This window comes from Suricata suricatta, chromosome 10 (genome assembly GCF_006229205.1).
Source record: "Suricata suricatta isolate VVHF042 chromosome 10, meerkat_22Aug2017_6uvM2_HiC, whole genome shotgun sequence".
NCBI lineage: Eukaryota > Metazoa > Chordata > Mammalia > Carnivora > Herpestidae > Suricata > Suricata suricatta.
Window position 1 is genome coordinate 5,241,652 of NC_043709.1, and position 19,771 is coordinate 5,261,422.

General features: G+C 52.0%; 1 protein-coding gene across 1 annotated transcript in view; it reads left to right on the forward strand.

The window, feature by feature from the left end:
• The first annotated feature begins 9,013 nt into the window (after window positions 1-9,013).
• The window catches only part of SCUBE1 (signal peptide, CUB domain and EGF like domain containing 1), a 133,659-nt gene continuing 122,901 nt past the window's right edge, over window positions 9,014-19,771 (forward strand). Inside the window, exons 1-2 of the mRNA XM_029954109.1 lie at window positions 9,014-9,088; window positions 11,245-11,332. Coding sequence (XP_029809969.1) covers window positions 9,014-9,088; window positions 11,245-11,332 — 163 coding nt within the window. The remainder of the gene's footprint in view (window positions 9,089-11,244; window positions 11,333-19,771) is intronic.

The following is a 19,771-nucleotide window of genomic DNA, read 5'->3' on the forward strand; positions in this document are numbered from 1 at the left end:
CAACAACCAACGTTGCTGCCGACCAGACAAGTCCCTTCCTGAGGGGAATTTCAGATCCTAAAGGACCGCTCCCCCCCACCCCCCACCCCAAGAGCTACGACAACTGTGTCATCCAGTCTGTCCCCAGCCCCTCAGCCCAGGCGGCCCCTCGGCTGGCAGAATTAGTGCCTCTTGCTTCTTTCACAGGGTTCTCGTGGGGCCAAATGAATCACACAGGCTGGGGTATTTTGGGAACCAGAAGGGTGAGAAATCCAAAGAATATTTTGAGAAACACAAGCAGTCAGCCCTCTCAGATGTTAGAATCGATGATTAAGCCCTGGATTAAATAGTGGAGCGGGCAGGGACGGGGCAGAGTGGAGAGCGGAGAAGCCTTCTCACGTTCAAGGATTTAATATTCGCTAACGTTATCTTCCGTGAAGGAACGGCACAGAAAAAATCAGTTTAGGCTCATGCTTCCCTCCTTTCACATGCGCTGAAAATGGAAATGGCTTATAAAGCAAATCAAATCTTAGGAGGACCGGCCAAAACTCCAGGTGAGTACTGACCACATCTCTAGAGAAATTAAGATTTTTTTTAAGGTAGGGGAGAACAGGGCTGACCATATAAAAATGAAACAAAACAAAAAATCTCTTGCACCACATTAGAAAAAAAAAAACAGGGAGAAAAAGGGAGTGTGACAACCAAGGAAGTGGCAAAGCGTTCATAAACATCCTCTGTGATAAAAACTACGCTCGTTCGTAAGAAAACCCTTAAGCCAACTGGGTTTTCCTTATCTTTTGTTTTTGTGGGATTTGACAAAATGATAGCGCATTTCATCTGGAAAAAGAAACACGTGAACTCAGCCAGGGAAATTCTAAGGAAAAACGAAAGCAATGAGGCAGGACTGGTTTTTCCAGATGTTAAAACATATTATGAAAGTACGATAATTTTTAAAGTCTCGTCCAGGGAAAGAACTAGACCCTCCATCCTGCCCAAAGTACAGAAATCTATGGAAACATATGTGGGAAGTCAGCATGTGAGGGGGGAGAAAAGGAGGCATTTCGGATCAGAGAGAGGAGGCTTACTAGCCAAAGCAGTATCTGGTAGCCAGGCACCTGGAAAAAATTAAGTTGAATCCCTACCTCACCCCTTACACCAAAACAAATTCCAAACGGGTCCAAGGTTTAAACCACACACACAAAAAGTCCAAAAGAAAACACAGGTGAAGTTATTTATAACCTTAGGGGAACAAAAGATGTCTCTAAGCGGGATACCCAGAGGCCATAATAAAATTGATTGGAAGAACTGAGTGAGAAATCCAAAGATTATTTTCGAAACGATGCGGATAAGCCCTCTCTAATGTTAACACCATGATGAGTGGGGAGCAGAGAGGCCGTCTTTCCTACATAAAAATAGCTCACACGTGATAACACTGTCTTCTCCAGCTAATGGCCAATCGAAGGAATGTTGAAGAAAGAGAATTGGAATGCCATGTAAGGAAAATATATAAGCATAAACCCATTTTCACATATGCTGACGAGTAAATGATCTATAAAGCAAGTCAAGTTCTAAAACGGACCGGCGAAAAACATGAGGGAATATCAACTAGCTCTCTGGAGGGATGATAACCTTGCGGCTTCAAACTGAGTTGAGGAAATAGAAAAAGGGGGGAGGGAGAGGGAAGGAAAACTGATGCAGTTATTTTTTAAATATCTTCTGTGCCCCCAAAAATCAGTTGAAAGAGAAGACCATATAAAAACGTGAAGTTTCTGAGTGGAGGGGGGAAAAGGTATAAACAAAACCATGACAAAAACTAAAAAGGAAGTGACATTCCATGGGGTTAATTGCTTTCATCTAGAAAATGCTCAGACCCCTGAGGAGAAGACTTAAAACCTGACACGAAAAGGGGCAAAAGCATTCTCTGAAAAAGAACTCCCCAGAAAAAGGATTTAAAAAAAATATTTTTTTTACATTTATTTATTTTGAGAGACAGAGAAAGACAGAGCGTGAACAGGGGAGGGGCAGAGAGAGAGGGAGACACAGAATCCGAAGCAGGCTCCAGGCTCCGAGCTGTCAGCACAGAGCCTGATGTGGGGCTCGAACCCACAAGCCGTGAGATCATGACCTGAGCCGAAGTTGGACGCTCAACCAGCTGAGCCACCCAGGCGCCCTAGAGAAAGGATTTAAAAATGAGCAACAGTTACATGAAAAATGTTCCACCTCATTCAGAATTTAAAAATTGTGAGCAAAAATGATAGGATACTCCTTTTTTTTAATTTGTCAAATCAGCCAAGATTTTAAGTTTCAAAATACCCAAACTTCCAGAGAAACACTCATTCTCAAACACTGCTAGTGGAGGTGCAGATTGGTCTGGTCCAGTCTTTTTTTTCTTTTTAATGTTTATTGAGAGAGAGAGAGAGAGAGAATGTGCACACAGGGGAAGGAAAGAATTGCAAGCAGGGTCTGAGCTGTCAGCACAGAGCCCAGTGCAGGGCTCGGTCCCATGAACCACGAGATCATGACCTGAGCCAAAATCAAGAGTCAGACACTTAACGACGGAGCCACCAGGTGCCCCTAGTCCACCGCTTTTAATGGCTGTACAGGGGCACCCGGGTGGCTCAGTCGGTTGAGCGTCCGGCTGCGGCTCAGGTCATGATCTCACAGTCCATGAGTTCAAGCCCCGCATCGGGCTCTGTGCTGACAGCTCAGAGCCTGGAGCCTGCTTCCGATCCTGTGCCTCCCTCTCTCTCTGACCCTCCCCTGCTCGCAGTGTCTCTCTGTCTCTCAAAAATAAATAAACGTAAAACAAAAATTTTATGACTGTATAATAATATTTCGTGGTTGGACGTAGCAAAATTTGTTTACCTAGAGCTCATTAATAGACATTTAGAGTGGCTGGTCTTTTTTTTTTCTTCCTTAAGTTTTAGGTATAAAAGGTGGCACCGTGGTCAACCTCCTTGTATGTACATCTTTGCTTCCACACGGGAATATATGTGGGGAACTAATCTTGGCAACAGATTTGCTCGGTGAGCGGATCTTTGCGGGGAAACGTTGGCACACGTTGCCAAGCTGCCTCCCCGCAAAGTGACAGCAATTCACACGCGGACCAGCCGTGCGTGAGAATGCCCAGGTCCTGCACCTTCTCCAGCAGCAGCAAGCACGGCATCAGCATTGTTAGTAACAATTTTTATTGTTATTGTAAAATGATGATAGCAATCATTTGTTAAGTGTGTTATTAACAAGGGGAAAGGGCGCGCCTGGGTGGCTCAGTCAGTTAAGTGTCCGGCTCTTGGTTTCTGCTCAGGCCACGATCTTGTGGGTTATGGGATCGAGCCCCATGTCAGGCTCTATCCTGACAGCGCGGAGCCTGCTTGGGATTCTCTCTCTCCCTCTCTCTCTGCCCCTCCCTCTCTCTCTCTCAAAAATAAGTAAATAAGCATTAAAAAATTAAAAAAAAAAGATGAGGAACCAGATAGGCATGGATGGGTATTGCCAACTGTGGAACAAATGTAAAATACCTTTCCCAGTTCTGTCCTTGCCATTTACCTACCGTGAGATAGTTGGCAGGCCTCCTCCCCATGTTGGGCCTCAGTTTCCCCATCTGTAAAATTAGAGGAATGAAATAGATTGACCGCCTTTCAAGTCTACTCACCAAATGAGTGAACTGCTCTTCCTTGGGAGGGTCTGGAGTGGCATGGGGACATGAGAGACTGTCTCTCCGGTGTAGGGGACACGGTCACCCCAGGGGCCCCGGAATGGCCCAGCCCGGGGAAGACGCGGCTGGGTTCATTCCCCAGCTGTGGCCAAGGAAGGTTGGGAAGCCAGGTTCCATTCTGCTGGAGAAGTGGATGATTTTCGGCCAGGAGGGAGCCTGAGCCCCAGGGCTGCCTCTCTCCGTGTGTTAGGTGGGGGCCCTCCAGCCTTGATCTGGGCACTGCTCTCGCTCAGAAGTCATCCATGGCTCCCCTTTGCCTGCAGGAGTAAAGCTAAACCCTTGGACTGATTCTGGCCTTGAGGCTTCAGGTTCTGGCCCCACTTCCTTCTATGGTCTTGTACAGACACACAGCCTCCACTTCCGAAAACCTGAGCCTTGAGCATGCGCCTTAGGTGGGCGCTTTCCTTCCTCTGACTTTGGTTCCACAAAGCTCTCCCGTCCATCTCTACTGAGTTCCTTTACACAATTACAGTCCCTTGCACATAATCTACAGTGTGGAACCTGGTGCCAAGAATCCAAGGGCTCAGGGTCAATAAGGAAAACCACAAGCCTTCATCAAAGCTTTCTGGCTTGGGGAATCTGCAAGAAAAAATAAAAGATACATGTCCCAGGGGCGCCGGGGGCTCAGTTGGGCAACCGTCAGACTCCGGCTCAGGTCGTGATCTCGTGGTTCATGGGTTCAAGCCCCGCGTCGGGCTCTGTGCTGACAGCTCACAGCCGGGAGCTGCTTCAGATTCTGTGCCCCCTTCTCTCTTTCGCTCCCCCAACCCTGCTCACGCTCTCTCTCTCTCTCAAGAATAAATAAACATTTAAAAAAAATTTTAAAGCATACATGTCCAAGGTGTAGCATAGCGTAATTACAGTCAAGGTTGAGTATGTGCATGTGGGAAAAATGAGACTGGAAGGGAATGCGCTGCGCCACAACGCTCTCATCTCCAAGGATCTCCGTCGTGAGGACCCGGGGGCGATGGCGATGGTGACGCACGTCTTCAGTTCCCACGTCTGCCTTTCAGGATGGGAGAAACAACTGCTGTGTTCAGCACATTCGAGTGAAACCGTGAGAGACGGAGAATTGGCGTCATGCAGTCAAAGGCAAGTTCTGGATGCAGACGCCGGAGGCCAGGCCCCTCTCCCCACCTTCTGGATGCCCCTCACCCACTCTCTTGCCTACTCCCGGACTGCAGCAAAACTGGGCCCAACAGCTGCCTCTAAGTGCCCATGGCCAGAGGCGCCAAGCTAGACCCCCCCCACCCCTGCCCAGTCACAGCTTCCCCAGCTAACTGGCAGCAGGCGATGGTTAAAAGTTTGGACCCTGGAGATCAGACCGGCCCTGACCCTACCCTGTGCCCCTGCGGAAACTCAGTTAAATACTTCCTTCCTCTCTGCCTCGGTTTCCCCATCCTTCAGATGGCCGTCATAGCAGAGTCTCCACTTCCTTCCCAGACAAGTGTGAGAATGGCATGGGGGGCATAAAGGAAAACGTTGAACCCAAGGTCTAACACATAGTAGGTGCTCACTAAATGGGCACTATGGCCTTATACGATAACAATGACTAACTGGTTGTTATAAACGGGTGGGGGGCTGCGCAAAGGCCGCGGACGGGCGGTCCCCTCAGATAGTACTTATTCAGAAGTCCTCTGGACGGGGGCCCAGAAACCCAGCCCGTTAAAAGGATAAATAGTCCCGGAGCGCCGGACAAAGTCTGGGCCCGAGGGGGAGGGGACTGGGCGCAGGGAAGGGTTAAGCCTCAGACAATGGAGGCCGTCTGAACTAACCAGGGCCGCTCCTTTGAGTCGTGAGAAGAGCTATTTTCTTGTTTAAAGCCTTAAAGAGCTATTAAGTTGGGCAAATCGCTGATAAAACAGCTGGAAACCTAAGCAGCAGTTTAAACAGCCCGTGGCCCCGCCATCCCGGGGCGGAATCCGCGGGCCGGGCCGACATTGTCTGGACTAAGAGGATTGAGCGGGCCTCTCCCTGGCCTGCTCTTTATGGAGCAAATCTGCAGTTTCTGCCCTCCTCCTCCTCTGCTCCCCGCCTTTATTTTTCAGGCAGCAGACGGAACTCTGATTTTCCCTCCTTTCTCTCCCGGCCCGAGTCCGCCCACTCTTCCTTTATGCGGCTCCAATGAAGGCCTCGCCTCCCAGAGCCCCTGCGCACCAACGGGTCCTTCAATAAAACATGTTTCATTGATCAACTTCAAAAAGTGCTCGCTGGGGCGGGGGGCGGGGGGTGGTCTAGGGCAGGCCCGGGAGGGGAGGGGACGGTCCCCTGGGGCACGATTCCGCAGGCACTGCTCACATTCACCCTCAGCAGACAAGAAAGGGGGGCTCTGTTGCTTTAAATGTTTTATTTTCTTTTTTCTTAATCTCCCCGCAAATAAAAATCGGGGCCAACCAAACAGCCCCAGGAGTCCCCACGGAAATGCCACGGCCAGATTCCAGCTTCCTTAGCATCCGTTCCAGAAACATCCGAGCCTCCTGAGAGCCTCCCCGGGGGACACAGGGGACGCAGTCAGGGTCTTGTGTGGCCGCCCCCTGCCACCTGCCACCCTCTGTGAGCCCGATCTGAGGGACAAGCTACCAGAGCCCATTGACTGTTGAATCCCGGTCCTCAACAAAGACTCAGTGAGCACCTACTATGTGCCAGACGTCTCCACTGATTAATTTTATTTTTATGGCTTTTTTTTTTTCATTGCAAAAGCAGTGAATGCCAGTGGCAAAACTGTTCCATGCCCCAGTGGGGTACACAGTGGGAAGCTAAAGTCCCCACTGGGGTGCCCCAGGAAGGAGCGTGGTATTCACATTTGGAGCTTGCTTTCTGAGACCTCCGTACACAAGTACACACAAGCAGAGAGCCATTTTTGGTTGCACTTTTACAAACAGGTTCACATATGGATCCTGTTTTTAATTTTCTTTAATGTTTATTTATTTTTGAGAGAGACACAAAGCGAGAGGGGGAGAAGGGGCAGAGAGAGAGGGAGACACAGAATCGGAAGCAGGCTCCAGGCTCCGAGCTGTCAGCACAGAGCCCGACGCGGGGCTCGAACCCACGAACCGCGAGATCAGGACCTGAGCCGAAGTCTGAGGCTTACCCGACTGAGCCACCCAGGCGCCCCTGATCCTGTTTTTAAACTTGCTTTTGTCGCAGCATAGCAGGACCATTTTTTTCCAGGCGCTCTTTCATGGCTGCCTATTAATATTCTATTGTGTTCGTGTCGTAATTGACTCAGCCATTCCTCTCTAGAAAGCTCTTTAGATTGTTTTTGGCTCCACTTTTTCTAGGGCAGGGGTTTCTGTAGAGACTCCAGGATGCACAACTGTTGTCTCAAAGGCTGTTACATTTTAGTTTATTTTTCCTTCTTACAGGACACGTGGATGAAGTTGCTCAGTACGTGCTAATCTTAACTATTCAACTCGTCACACTTGGCACAGGTGTGTATCTGTGTTGTCCACCCCCAGACTAAGATACAGAATGCTTCCGGCCCCCCAACCCTGCCCCCCCGCCGCCAAAGCGTGCCTTGTGCCCCCGCCCAGGCAAGCCTCCACTCCAGAGGTAAGGAAGGAGAATTTCACATTTTGACCCATAGCCCTCCCTAAATGCTGCTCCAATTTACCCCCCAGTCCCGGTCAGCCTTGGGTGCTATTGACCTTTGTCTTTTGGGCCGGTCCCCTTGGCCTAGGGGACCCCGTTGATGGGAGTGGAGCTTTCCTCCAGCAGCGCCCTCTGCTTTAGAAACTCTTCCTCTGTAAATTGCTGGTTTAGCTCCGTGGCGCATTTACTCTGGTCCCTCAAGTATCCAATCTCTTGGCCACCTGGGAGCTTGGGATGGTCTGAGCTCCTTCCGCTCCCCGTACTCAGCTTCACATTTCCAAATTCTTTACCCTGTAAGTTAAAGAGTTTAAGTGCTTTGCTGTGTTTGCTTCTGCGCGCCTACTACCTTGCTGGTGTTTTTACCCTGAAACACCTTGGACATGTCCCTTAGCTCTATGTGGGCCTCAGTTTTACCATCTAAGAAATGGGGATAGTCACACCTTCGTGGGAAGGGTGTTTTGTGAATGAAGTGAGGTTGTGGCCAGCAGCAAGGGTGACCGGCCCAGCCTTTCCTGATTCTCCCAGGCCTTTCTCTGGTTTCAAAATGGGGCTCCCACCTTGGGGCGCCTGGGTGGCTCAGTCTGTTGAGTATCTGACTTCAGCTCAGATCATGATGTCATGGTTGGTGGGTTCGAGTCCCATGTTGGGCTCTGTGCTGACAGCTCAGGACCTGGAGCCTGTTTCAGATTCTGTGTCTCCCTCTCTCTCCACACCCCACCCCTACTCATGCTCTATTTCTCTCTATCTCGAAAATAAATTTTAAAAAATTGTTTAAAATTAAGGCAGCGGAGGAGCGCCTGGGTGGCTCAGTCGTTTAAGCGTCCAACTCCAGCTCAGGTCACGGTCTCAGTTTGTGGGTTCAAGCCCCGTGTCAGGCTCAGGGCCAACAGCGCAGAGCCTGGAGCCTGCTTCCGATTCTGTGTCTCCCTCTCTCTCTGCCCCTCCCCACTTCGCACTCTGTCTCTTTCTCCTTGTCAAAAATAAATAAACATTTTTAAAAAATTAAATAAAGGAGGCAGAGTGCCTGGGTGGCTCAGTTAAGTACTTGGGATTCTCTGTCTCCCGTTCTCTCTCCGTCCCTCCCCCATTCACACACACTCTCTCTGTCTCTCTCAGAATAAATAAATAAGCGTTAAAATAAATAAGCAAACAAACAGACAAATAAGTAAAGGAGGTGAGGGAATGTGGTCGGATCACTATGACGCACACGGGACCAGGACAAGCACGGGGCCTCTGAGCCCTTCGTGGGCCAACAGCCGGGAAGACTCCCCAAGAGAACGAGGTGTGTATAGAGTGAGGTGGGTCCCAAGTGGACTTGACCTTGGACTCCCAGAGTAGCAGGCTTTTGCTCCCAGAGAGAGCCACCTGCGAAGAAGCCTCAGGGAAGGGTTAAATGAATGCCTTAACCCGATTCACAGCACCCCTCCCAGGCCAGAGGGATCTTTCTAGAACACAAACCTGCCAGGTGCTTCCCTTGGCTAGAAGGCCCTCGTGGCCCTCCACCACCTTCAGGATAAAACTGGGGCTCCCGAGGAACCAGACTGGTCTCCCGTGTCTCTGCCTTGGCCTCCAGACCCACGGAACCACGTGCCACTTCCCATGATGCTTTGCATTTGGTCCTCCATTTGGAATGCTCTTCATCCACCAACCAACCACCTGCTGAACTCCTGTTCATCCGACAAAACCCGACTTACCTCTCCTATGAAATATTACCCTCCCCATGCCGCCATGGCTACTGCTCCGATGCCTCCTCCCTTCACCTTAAAGCCGCACCTTGTGCAGGCCTCGAGCACCCTCTCAGAGGTAACAGTCTGCTGATTTCCATTCCTGACTAGACTCCTGTAGGGTGGAGATTGCCAGAACAGCGCTCGACACCGCTCAGCTCAGCAAGAACAGCGAGGGCTTGGTAAATGTTTGTTGAATGACTGATTGCCTGTCACTCTAACAGCATGTCACCCAAACAGAAGCACAGTGGTTTGTAGCCGTGGTTTGTTGATATGACTTTCTGCCCACTGAGCCTTGCGGATTGGTTATCTGGCAGCAAAGCCTCAGAAAGGAAGCTACGTGGCCTCAGCCGAGGTTTTTTTCCTTCCTGCTTCCTTCTCTCCTAGACCAGAGAGCTGCTGTGCCCCTTTTGGCTGTGGCGCCTCCTTTGGAAACTCCCCAGCCTCGCACGGCCTGCTTTCTGCTGGGTCCACCAGACAAGGCGGTCAGCGTGGGCACCTGACCCTCGCTTGACCCACTAGACTCATTGCTGGGAACTTGAATCTTGACTGGAGGACAGAGACTCTTTGGAGCCGACTCCTCCTGGGCCCGGAGAGCACGGCTCTACTTCCTGCTGCCTGAACAATGCAGCGGCCTCGGCTTCTGTTCTTCCTGTTTTACATTGTCCTTTTCCCTCTCAAAGGTACCCACCTCCTGGCAAAAGACCTTGCGTAGTTTAGGTTATCCAGACCCCCATCCTGTCACTTGCAACCGTGCTCCTCGTCTGCCAGCCGTGCTCCTCGTCTGCCAGCCGTGCTCCCTGTCCCGCCCAGGTCAGCATCCTCCGCACTCATTTGCATATGTTTCTTGGCACTTTATCCTGTCCAAATATCATATACCGGTATTTACTAAGTGCCAGCTGTATGCCCACAACCATGCCAGGAGCTGTATGTGTGTCATCTCATCCCTCCTGCTTGGAGCCCCCGTGACGGGTGCACTTTGTTCTCCTCTCACATTCCGTGACGCTGGAAGCTCAGGGAGCCTGTGGGGTTTCCTGGACGGCCCACAGCCTGTTACACGCTCGTGTCCACCCAGGGCTAAGCCGGGTACGGGAGACCCGCAGTATAGCAAAGAGAAACAAGGGTGGATTCGGGAACTTGGGTCCTCTGGCTGAGTTTGGGCTCTTCCTGCAAAATCCATGTGCCAGAGCCCCCTCTCCAGCCCGGGCTCATTCGTCATGAGCAGGGCCCGGTGTCCTCCTATGTCCTGGGCAGCCGGCGTCCGTCCTCTCCAAATGGAAGGACTCTTCCGCCATCTCTGTTGGGCACCAGTACCACTGAATAGCTCTTTTTCTTTCTTCAACAATTTAAGTGAGACCAACACAGCTGTGGGGGGTTGGGGTACTTAATTTTCTCGGACTCAGTTTCCCCATCTGTAAAATGGAGGATTTGAAATGCCTGATCTCAGCCTTCGACTGTGAGGATCAAACAAGATGCTGGGCGTGAATGGTAAGCTGTAAAGTCCCGCACAAACACCCATTGTCACTATCAGCATGACCTGCCCTGTCATGATCTTGGAGGCAGAGCCCAGCTGACCTTGGAGGCAGAGCCAGAGAACCCAGGTCCCCTGGGCGGGCCCCCTCAGGCCACTTTTCCTTACCCCCCCAACATTCCTGGGAGATAAGGCTGCCAGGCAAGGAAGCCATAATGGCTCATTGTGCACGGGAAGCCGAGTCCGTCTGCAGCCTGGTGTGGGCGGCTGGCTGTGGGAGACCTTTATCACGGTCACACGAGCCCCTCCTCCTTGGTGTTAGGGGCATTCTTGAAGTTGAGCGAGTCCAGGCCTGGGGCCAGAGAAGGGCTGGCACCTTCCATTAAATGGCCAACCAGGGCGATGCCCCGAGGGTGGGAAAGCTGTGGGCTTCTGGGCCGAGAGCCCTTGACTCCTCTTTGGACCCTGGGATGTCGCTGACCAGTGCCAGCACATCCTGATCGTATATCACTGCTGCCACCAACCAGCCCCAAGACCCGTCTGAGGGACCCAGAGCCATGCTTCCTCTCCATGCCCCCTCTGCTAGACCCCTTGCTGGGCACTGGTGACAGAAGGCAGGGAAAGGGACCAGTGACCCCTCATTCCCTCCTGGGATCCTCACTCTGCCCTGTCTGCAGCCTTGAGGCCCTTGCCCACCTTCCGGATAGTTCCGCCTCCGTGGAGGGCTGTGTGGTCTTGGGTGTTGAGGGTTGCTTGTACGTCAGGCAGGTGGCATCTTGAGTGCCAGCGAGTGGCCCCAAAGGGCAGAAGAGATTGAGGCTATGGAGAAGGGCCCACGGGTTGGAGAGACAGGTAGGAGGTGAAATCGATGGTCACGGTAATGCCCTTCTAAGAAGCAACGGAGCAACAGGCATCAAAGCGATTTGGCAAACGCTGTTGACTCCCTTCCACGCCGTTGTTCCACCTCCACAGATTTATTTCAAAGTGATGATCAGATTCAGGCAAAGATTTAGGTACAAGGGTGTTCCACACAATGTGGTTTATAACAGCAGAAAATTGGAATCAGCTTAGGCAGGTCAGGTAAGTTGTGTGCCTCCTTGCAATGGGGTAGTACATAGCCAATTTTTTAAATGACATTTTAAAGTTTATTTATTTTTGAAGGAGAAAGAGAGAGCACAAGTGAGGGAGGGTCAGAGAGAGAGGGAGACACAGAATCTGAAGCAAGTTCCAGGCTCTTAGCTGTCAGTACAGAGCCCAACGTGGGGCTCGAACTCACCAACCTCAAGATCATGTCCTGGGCGGAAGTCAGGCGCTTAACCAACTAAGCCACCCAGGCACCCCTTAAATTATATTTTTTAAAAAGACTTAATGATTATGGTCCTGAATGAAATGAGAGAAAACAGGTTATATGTGCAGAACGAAATACAAAAAGCATGCTGAGCAAAAGAAGTCAGGCAAGAGAGCACCTCACTGGGCAGGATTCCGTTTCCGTAAAGTTCTAGAACAGGCAAAACTAATCCATAATCAAGGACATCAGATCGGTGGTTGCCTGAGTGGAAGAGGAGTTAGGGCGATCGGTGGGAAAGGCAGATGGAGACTTGGGGGTATGGTAAATGTTTTTTATTTTGATTGTGCTGGCAATTACGCAGGTATGGGCGTTCATCAAAACTCACTGAATGGTGTGGCATCTGTGGAACTGCGTGGCAGTTTCTCAGAATTAAACATAGAATCACCATATGATCCAGCAATCCCACAACTAGGAATTTCCCCCAAAAGTACCAAAAACAGGGACTCAAACCAATATTTGCACACCCGTGTTCTTAGCAGCATTACTCACTGTAGCTAAAGGTGGAAACATCCCAAATGTCTAACCACAGATGAACAGATAAATAAAATGTGCTCTATACACACAAAAAAATCATTCAGCCTTAAAAAGGAATATAATTCTGATCATAATACAAAACAGATGAATCTTTTTTTAACTTTTTATTTTTATGTTAGAGAGAGAGAGTGTGAGCGGAGAAGAGAGGCGGAGGGAGAGAGAAAATCCCAAGCAGGCTCCACGCAGAAGTACAGAGCCCAACTGGGGCTCGATCTCACAAACCGTGAGATCATGACGTGAGCTGAAATCAAGAGTCAGACGCTCCACCAGCTGAGCCCTCCAGGGGCGTTAGTGTTTAATGAGGACCCAGTTTGGGAAGATGAAGTCGTTCTGGAGATGGATGGCGGTGATGGTCACACAGCTTTGCAAATTGTACTTCACGCCGCTGATCGGCAGACCTAAAAATGTTTGAAATGGTACATTTTATGTTATGTATATTTCACTACAAAAAACTTTTTTTAATGATTTTATTTATTTTTGAGAGAGAGAAAGAGAGAGAGGGAGACACAGACTTTGAAGCAGGCTCCAGGCTGTGAGCTGTCAGCACAGAGCCCGACGCGGGGCTCAAACCATGAACCGTGAGATCATGACCTGAGCCGAAGTCGGCCGCCTAACTGACAGAGCCACCCAGGCACCCCAGCAAAAAACTTTTTAACTCAACAAACCATGCCCTTAAACTGGGACACTTTCTTTTATGTTAAGTATGCCTGCATAAAAAGAATCTATGAAAAATTTAAGACATAAAACCATGGAGGTCAGAAAATATGCTGTATGTGTAACATGATCTTAATTTCATTTTTTATTTTTTAATATTTATTTATTTTTGAGAGACAGAGGATGAGGGGGGTGGGCAGAGAGAGAAGGAGACACAGAATCCGAAGCAGGCTCCAGGCTCTGAGCTGTCAGTACAGAGCCCAACTCGAGGCTCGAACCCATGAACCTTGAGATCATGGCCTGAGCTGAAGTCAGACGCTTAACTGACTGAGCCCCCCAGGTGCCTCTTCATTTCATTTTTTAAGTGTAAACACTCATAGAAAAAAGACTGCAAGGAATATAGCAAAAGGTTCGCTGTCATTCTCTCTGGGTCTTTCCGTGGAGTAGACATAACTTTCAAAACTGGGGAAAGTGTTCATCTTAGGTAAAGGGTGTTCTTGCACGAGGCAGCATCCGCGGGGCGTGTGGCGAGAACACGCTCACGCCGGCGTCTGACACACGCTCACCCCTGCACCGCCCACAATGCTTCAGCAGTGCTGGCTGCACGGACGTCCTGTGCAGGGGACTTGGGACAGGCTCCACTGTGGTTTCAAGAGAATCTGAAGATCCAGGCCACTCCACGACTCTCTGCGACCAACTTCCCTTCTTGGCATGGTGGCTCCTCTTGAGATTCGGTCCTCGTGCAAGTGTCAGCTCCTGGGAGAGAGCTCCGCTGCCCGTCCCCACCGGTGCCCCCCCCCCCCCGCCACGGTCAGCTGTATCCCACTCCCCGGTCTCAGTCCTCCGCACAGCCCTCCTCTACCTCAGGCTTTTCCTGTTTCTGGTTGCTTGTCGGCCCCGTCAAATGGGCCATGAGCTCCATGAGGGCAGGGATCCAGCCTGGCCGGCTCATTCTATGTCCCCAGGACTCCACAGGGTGTGACACAAAGGAGGTGCTCGATAAATGTCCTTTGGCTCACTGGACCACCTGGCTGTTGTGGGCTCGCTCCTGTGCCCTGCACGTCACAGATGCGATCTTAGGAGAGCCTCATGCTTACTCGGTGAGGTAAGCGTTCTTGCTTTTAGCAGTGAAGACACTGAGTCACAGAGAGGTACCGTGGCTTACCCAAGGACACACAGCAAGTAAGCGACAGTGTGGATTCAAGTGTTCATCTGCTCTTTCCCTCTACCCCGCCGCTGAACATTTCAGACTGGGGGGCAGAGGGCAGGTCAAGGAACCTGGACAGAGAATCAAGAGCCCCCGGCTCCTTCTCATCCTGACTCTCACTGGCTGGATTGACCAAGGGCAAAATTTCCCATTCTTTCATTCATTCATTCATTCATCATTCCTGTGTGACCTTGGGCAAGTCACTTAACCTCTCTGGGCTACGCTGCACACCTGTAAATGAGGGTACTAGTGCCCACCTCCTCTGGTGGTGGTGGATTTACATGAATTAATATAGATCAAGTGTTTGGAACAAGGCCTGGGAAATGTCATTTGTTGATGGTGTCATCTCTTGGAGATGTCCCCAACCCTACATGCCGATTAATCAGGAGGCTTTGGCCTCAAGAGATGGAAGCCAACATAATTGTCTCAAGGATGGAAGGGATGGCTCAACCACGGCCTCACTGTCAGGCCCCTCCTTTTCCCTCCCCTCTCCTTCTCTGCCCTCTCTCTTCTTGTTCCCTCTCCATCTCTCCCTCTGCTGCTGTCTGACTGGTGGACCCACTCTCTCAGACCAGCTGTCTACACACCACAGTGACCCACATATCTGGACACCGGCCCTGCTGCTCCATGCCCACATAGGAAGTAGACACGCCCACCAGCCCATGTAGAGACTCCTAGGGAAGGCATCTGATTGGCTTGGCTTAATCACAAATCCCTGCCCGGACCAATTATGTGGCTGGGGGGGCGGGCCTGGGGTTCAAGAAATGGCCCATCTACCAGTGGGTCTTGGGTCTGGAAAGGACCCTAGGTGACCAGGGAGTCTAACTCACGTGCCCACCTTGACCTGAGGGGCAGACAGATCTATTAACCAATAAATCCTGGGTTTCAAGCTGAGCCAGGGCCGATGGTGGGGGACCAGCAGAGCCAAAGGGCCCCAGATCACCCACTCTGAGCCCCTGAGGACAGTGGTCCCACTGGCCAGTCGAGCTTCCCCATGGGGCACAGATGGAGATGCCAGGAGAAAGCAGGCAGTTGGATTCACTCCCCAAAACGCACTGGGTAGAACCTCTGAAGGCAGGGTATCCGAGCCGAGCATTGAGTCTGAGTGGGCCGGACATATGGGATGGAAGGGTACTGAGAGAGGAGGAAAGGTGCATGCTGCGGCTCAGAGGTGTGAGGCATCGTGGAAATCCACCAGGCAGGAGGCTGAGGTCTGCAGGGTCCCGTCTCCCGGGGTCTTGGGAGGATTTGCCCTGTAGGCAGCAAGGAGTGGAGAGGCCAGGTCCGCCTTTGGAAAACGGACTCCAGCCAGCCTGGAGGGTTGACTTTGCGCCTCTGTGGGTCACTCGGATGAGAGCTGGTGTTGTCTCAACCAGCCAGTGGCTGACGGGACAGAGAGGAGGGGTCACAGATGCAGAGCTGACAGGGCTTGGTGGGGGCGAAGCGAAGAGGAGACAGGAGCCACTCTCGGCGGAGGGGGGGCCTAAGGGCGGCTGACCTGGGCAGGGCGACTGGAGGTGCCTGAGGGAAGACAGCAGATCCGTGAGTCTGGGCCTCAGTTTCCTCATCTATAAAATGTGGAGTGGGAGTTGGGCCACCTCCAGGGTATGGGGGTGCATGTGAATCATATGACCCCTTGCTTTCACTTCTATACAGTCCCTTCCCCAAAGTGAGGCGTGGCCATCCTATACCGGGAAAAACGAGACTTTTTGCACCTGTTGGAAAGATGAGAGAACATAACATTAGGGGTACCGAAAACCAGCCCCCACGAGTTATGAACCGTAACAGTCTGTCCGACCACTACGTGAAAACCACTTTTGTCAATAGCAAAGCCAAAAAAATGAAAACCTTGTGACTTACAGAAAGGAGACCTCTTGTGCCTTTGCGGTATTATTAACAAGTAAAGGTTAAGAGTATGTCGTTGGGAGTCGTGCAGACCTTGGTTCAGATCCGCTGCTGCCGTTTGCTAGCTCTGCGGTCCCAGACAAGTGGCCGGAGTCTGTTCTCTCTGGTGGTTAGTGGGGGCTGGGGGGGTTCAGCCCCACGGATAGGATGAAATGGTACACATGTGCAAGGCACGCGGGGACACTAGAACACGGTAACCGTTGTCATCACCAGGAAGGAATGAATAAGGAGGTCAGGATATGCTGTGTGACCAAACACAGGTGGGTCATTTCAGAGAAGTCTCTGGAATGTGACCTGGAGGTGCCCAAAGTCCTGGGGACTGAAACCCCCATTTGACAGCTAGGGCTCCAGCCAAGAAACCCAAGTTGCAGGGCCCGGGGTCACAGAGGGATTGCAAGAGAGACTCCCCCTGAAGGTGAGAAGACGTGTGTGGCATGAACCCCATTTCTAATAGGAAAGAACAACAAAGCCTCAAAACTCATGGGATGACATTTGACGCTTGGAGAGAACTTTGTTTTCTCAAAGAGCTTTCGCCACTGTTATTAATCAAGAGACTTCTTGAGGATGTTTTCCTTTTTAAAGTAAGGTATTCTTTTGCTGAGGACTGGGGTCAGCGGGGAAGGCCGGGTGGCAGAGGCTGTGTGTGTGTGTGTGTGTGTGTGTGTGTCTGTGTGTGCACTGTAAGCCTCCTCTGCCTCCTTTCTTCCTCAAACTTCTGCAAGGCGCCACCAGGGGGAGCCAAACGGACCGAGGACCGCGGTCCTGCCGGCCCAGCTTCCAGAAGGTCAGAGAGGATGGGGGTGGCCAGGAGAGCCAGCAGTGGGATTCACTCCCCCAAACCCCATCAAATAGCCAAGGAATCTTTATCCACTCCCTGAGCAATGTGAATTCTCAGTTAAGTGATGCTTGTCTGGTTTCTTTGTTCATTCATTCAACAATCATTTTCTTAGACGCGTGCTGGGAGCTGCCAGATGCAGATGGGGGGAGAGCCCCGTCTTCGGGAACCCCCAGTTTGGGAAGAGGGATACATGAGACCCAAGTGAGCCAGACTCACGGGGACAGCAGGCCCCAGGTGTGGGGGAGCCCCGAGGAGGCCCTACACCCTGCTAGGGAACAGGAGTTGGTGTGGGCAGAGAAGGGTGAAATTTGTAAAGAAGAGCATAGAGGGTGTCTCCAGCAGAGGCGGCGCCCAGGCAAGGGCGCAGGGGCGCGAGGGCGGGACTCCGCGGGGGGCCCTCTTGGCCTGCGGTCCGGCGAGGCTGGGACTGCCGCGGGTGCCTTGTTAGCTGCACAAAGCGTTCGGGGCTTGCTCGGAAGGCGATGGGGAGCTATGGAGTGTTCCCTCCCAAAGTGACTTGACAGGTTCACCCCTGGACCTCCACTCTCCTAGCTCAGTTTGCAGAGGCTGCGAGGTACCCCTGGCCGGAGCCCAGGCATGCCTGTTCTCACCCCGGCCAACCACCCCGCCCCCCCGGCTGCCACTGTCTCCGGGGACAGCTCTCAACCACATCACCATCACACGTGCCGCGCTTTTACAGTTTTCAAGGTACTTCCCGAACATTCACTCCTCCATCCCCACCTTCTTCACATTCTCTCGACCATCAGGAAAATATCCTTCTCCTGTTTTGTGCCCAACTCCAGGGTCTCAGACGCCTCCCGACTGACCCAGGAGCAGAAGTGAGCACTCGTTTGTCTGCCACCACCTTTCATGCGTTGGTGGGGGCTGACAAGCCTGTCTCCTCTCCACCCCCCTCCCCTGCTCGCTGGCTCCTCCGCACCAACCACCATCTCCTCCTGCAAAGAACCATGTCTTCTCCATCTGCACACCTGACCCCCGACAGGCTGGGGACTAGAACTTGGTGTGAGTGACAGCTGCCCCCGGGTTGGGGTGTCACAGTCTAAAAAGCTGTCACCCTGCCTCCATTGCCTCCTTGATCGAGGGCCGGGGGGGTGGGGGGTAAAGCCTGGAAGAAAATGCCTCTGCTGCCATCAAGCTTGGCAGGCACCTGGCCGGGAGCAAGGGGCCCCTTTATTATTTTTTTTTAATTCGTTATGGTTTTTATTTATTTTTGAGAGACAGAGTCAGTGTGAGCAGGGGAGGGTCGGAGAGAGAGGGAGACACAGAGTCTGAAGCAGGCTCCAGGATCTGAGCTAGCTGTCAGCACAGAGCCCGATGCGGGGCTCAAACCCACAAACGTGAGATCATGACCTGAGCTGAAGCCGGACGCTTAACCGACTGAGCCATCCAGGCGCCCCTGACCAGGGTCTTTAAAAGACATTGTTTCTGGTCACTTACCGTCCCCTGCAAAAGGACCTCGCCTTCAAACTCACATTTCTTGCCCTGTTCTTGATGCACAAAAGCATGTGCGTTTCTGAGGGAGCTTCTCCCCGCCAGAAACCCAAAGCCCTCCAGTTGGGAGGAGGTCAAAATAAAGCCTACAGAGATAATGGGGTCTCCCAAATTAAGCCACCAGACAGGAGCAAGCATGCAGAAGGAAATGTCCGGAGTCAGAGGGCTGGGGCTTAGAGGCAGAGAGCATTGCTGGACAGCCATAGCTGACTCCTTCTGGCCCCCGACATGGGGGGACCCTTGGCCTCAGCCACCAGGCCAGTGCCATGAGCTATTTGTGACACAAAGTCAGATTGGGAGTAAGGGTGCCTGGACACAGATTTTAAATGTCCAGAATTGTAGTTGATTGTCTACAGCAGGTTGTGTGAGTGTGCAGGGATGCGTGGTGTGTGTGTGAGAGAGCACGTGTCTGTATGTCTGAGGGTAGTGTGTTGGGAGGGGTGTGTGTGTGTGTTGGGGGCGGGGAAGGGAGCGGTATGGAGAGGAAAGCGAGTCGCAGACTGAGACGGGCAGAGTGGACAAAAAGAGGAAAGCCTTGTCTTTGAGCCTGGCCTGGAGAGCAGGAGAAGAAAAAAGGAGCTCTTATTGGTGGTTGTCAAGGAGATGGGCCTTGGGGTTTGCTGAACTTTCTTCCCTTAAAGCGTCCTGCCTGGGGCTGAGAGGGGCCATTTATTTCCAGCTGCGACTCCTGGGTGGGGGTCTCTGTCGAGGCCCAAAGGCCGACCAGTGTCAGGTGCAGATCCCAGGGCCAGACCAGAGCAGTGCTTGGGTTGGAAAACGGTCCTGTTCCTCGTGCCCCCAGCTCATCCCTGCCGGAGCCTGAAAGGTCAGGCCTTAGATTGGCGGCGCCCAGACCCAGACCGACCGCAAAGCGGCGTTGTCCCCAAAGAGCTTTCTAGGCGTCCCTTCCCGACGCAGATGGCAGATGCTGCGGCTGTCCTATGACAAGCACAGTATGAGCCTCTGTCCTTAGGGGAGTGGCAAAAAGTTCATTTGTTTTGAACGTATCCTCACAATTTGTTTCCTTTCTGGCTTCCTAGCCCCCACATTGCCCGTGCTTGTCACACAATAAGTGCTCAATAAACATTCACCCAATGGATGAGTGCACAATTCTGCTTTGAGTGGTTCCATTTCTTTCACTACAAATGGATGTCCCCGGGCCCTTCTCAACCTCTGAGGGCCGATTGGTCCCTTCCTCTCCCTAGAGGGTGCGTGGAGGAGAGGTGGGGGTGCTGCCGCCGGAGGGGCGGTCACCCCGACAACTGGGGCAAGGGGGAGGGGGGACAGGGACAG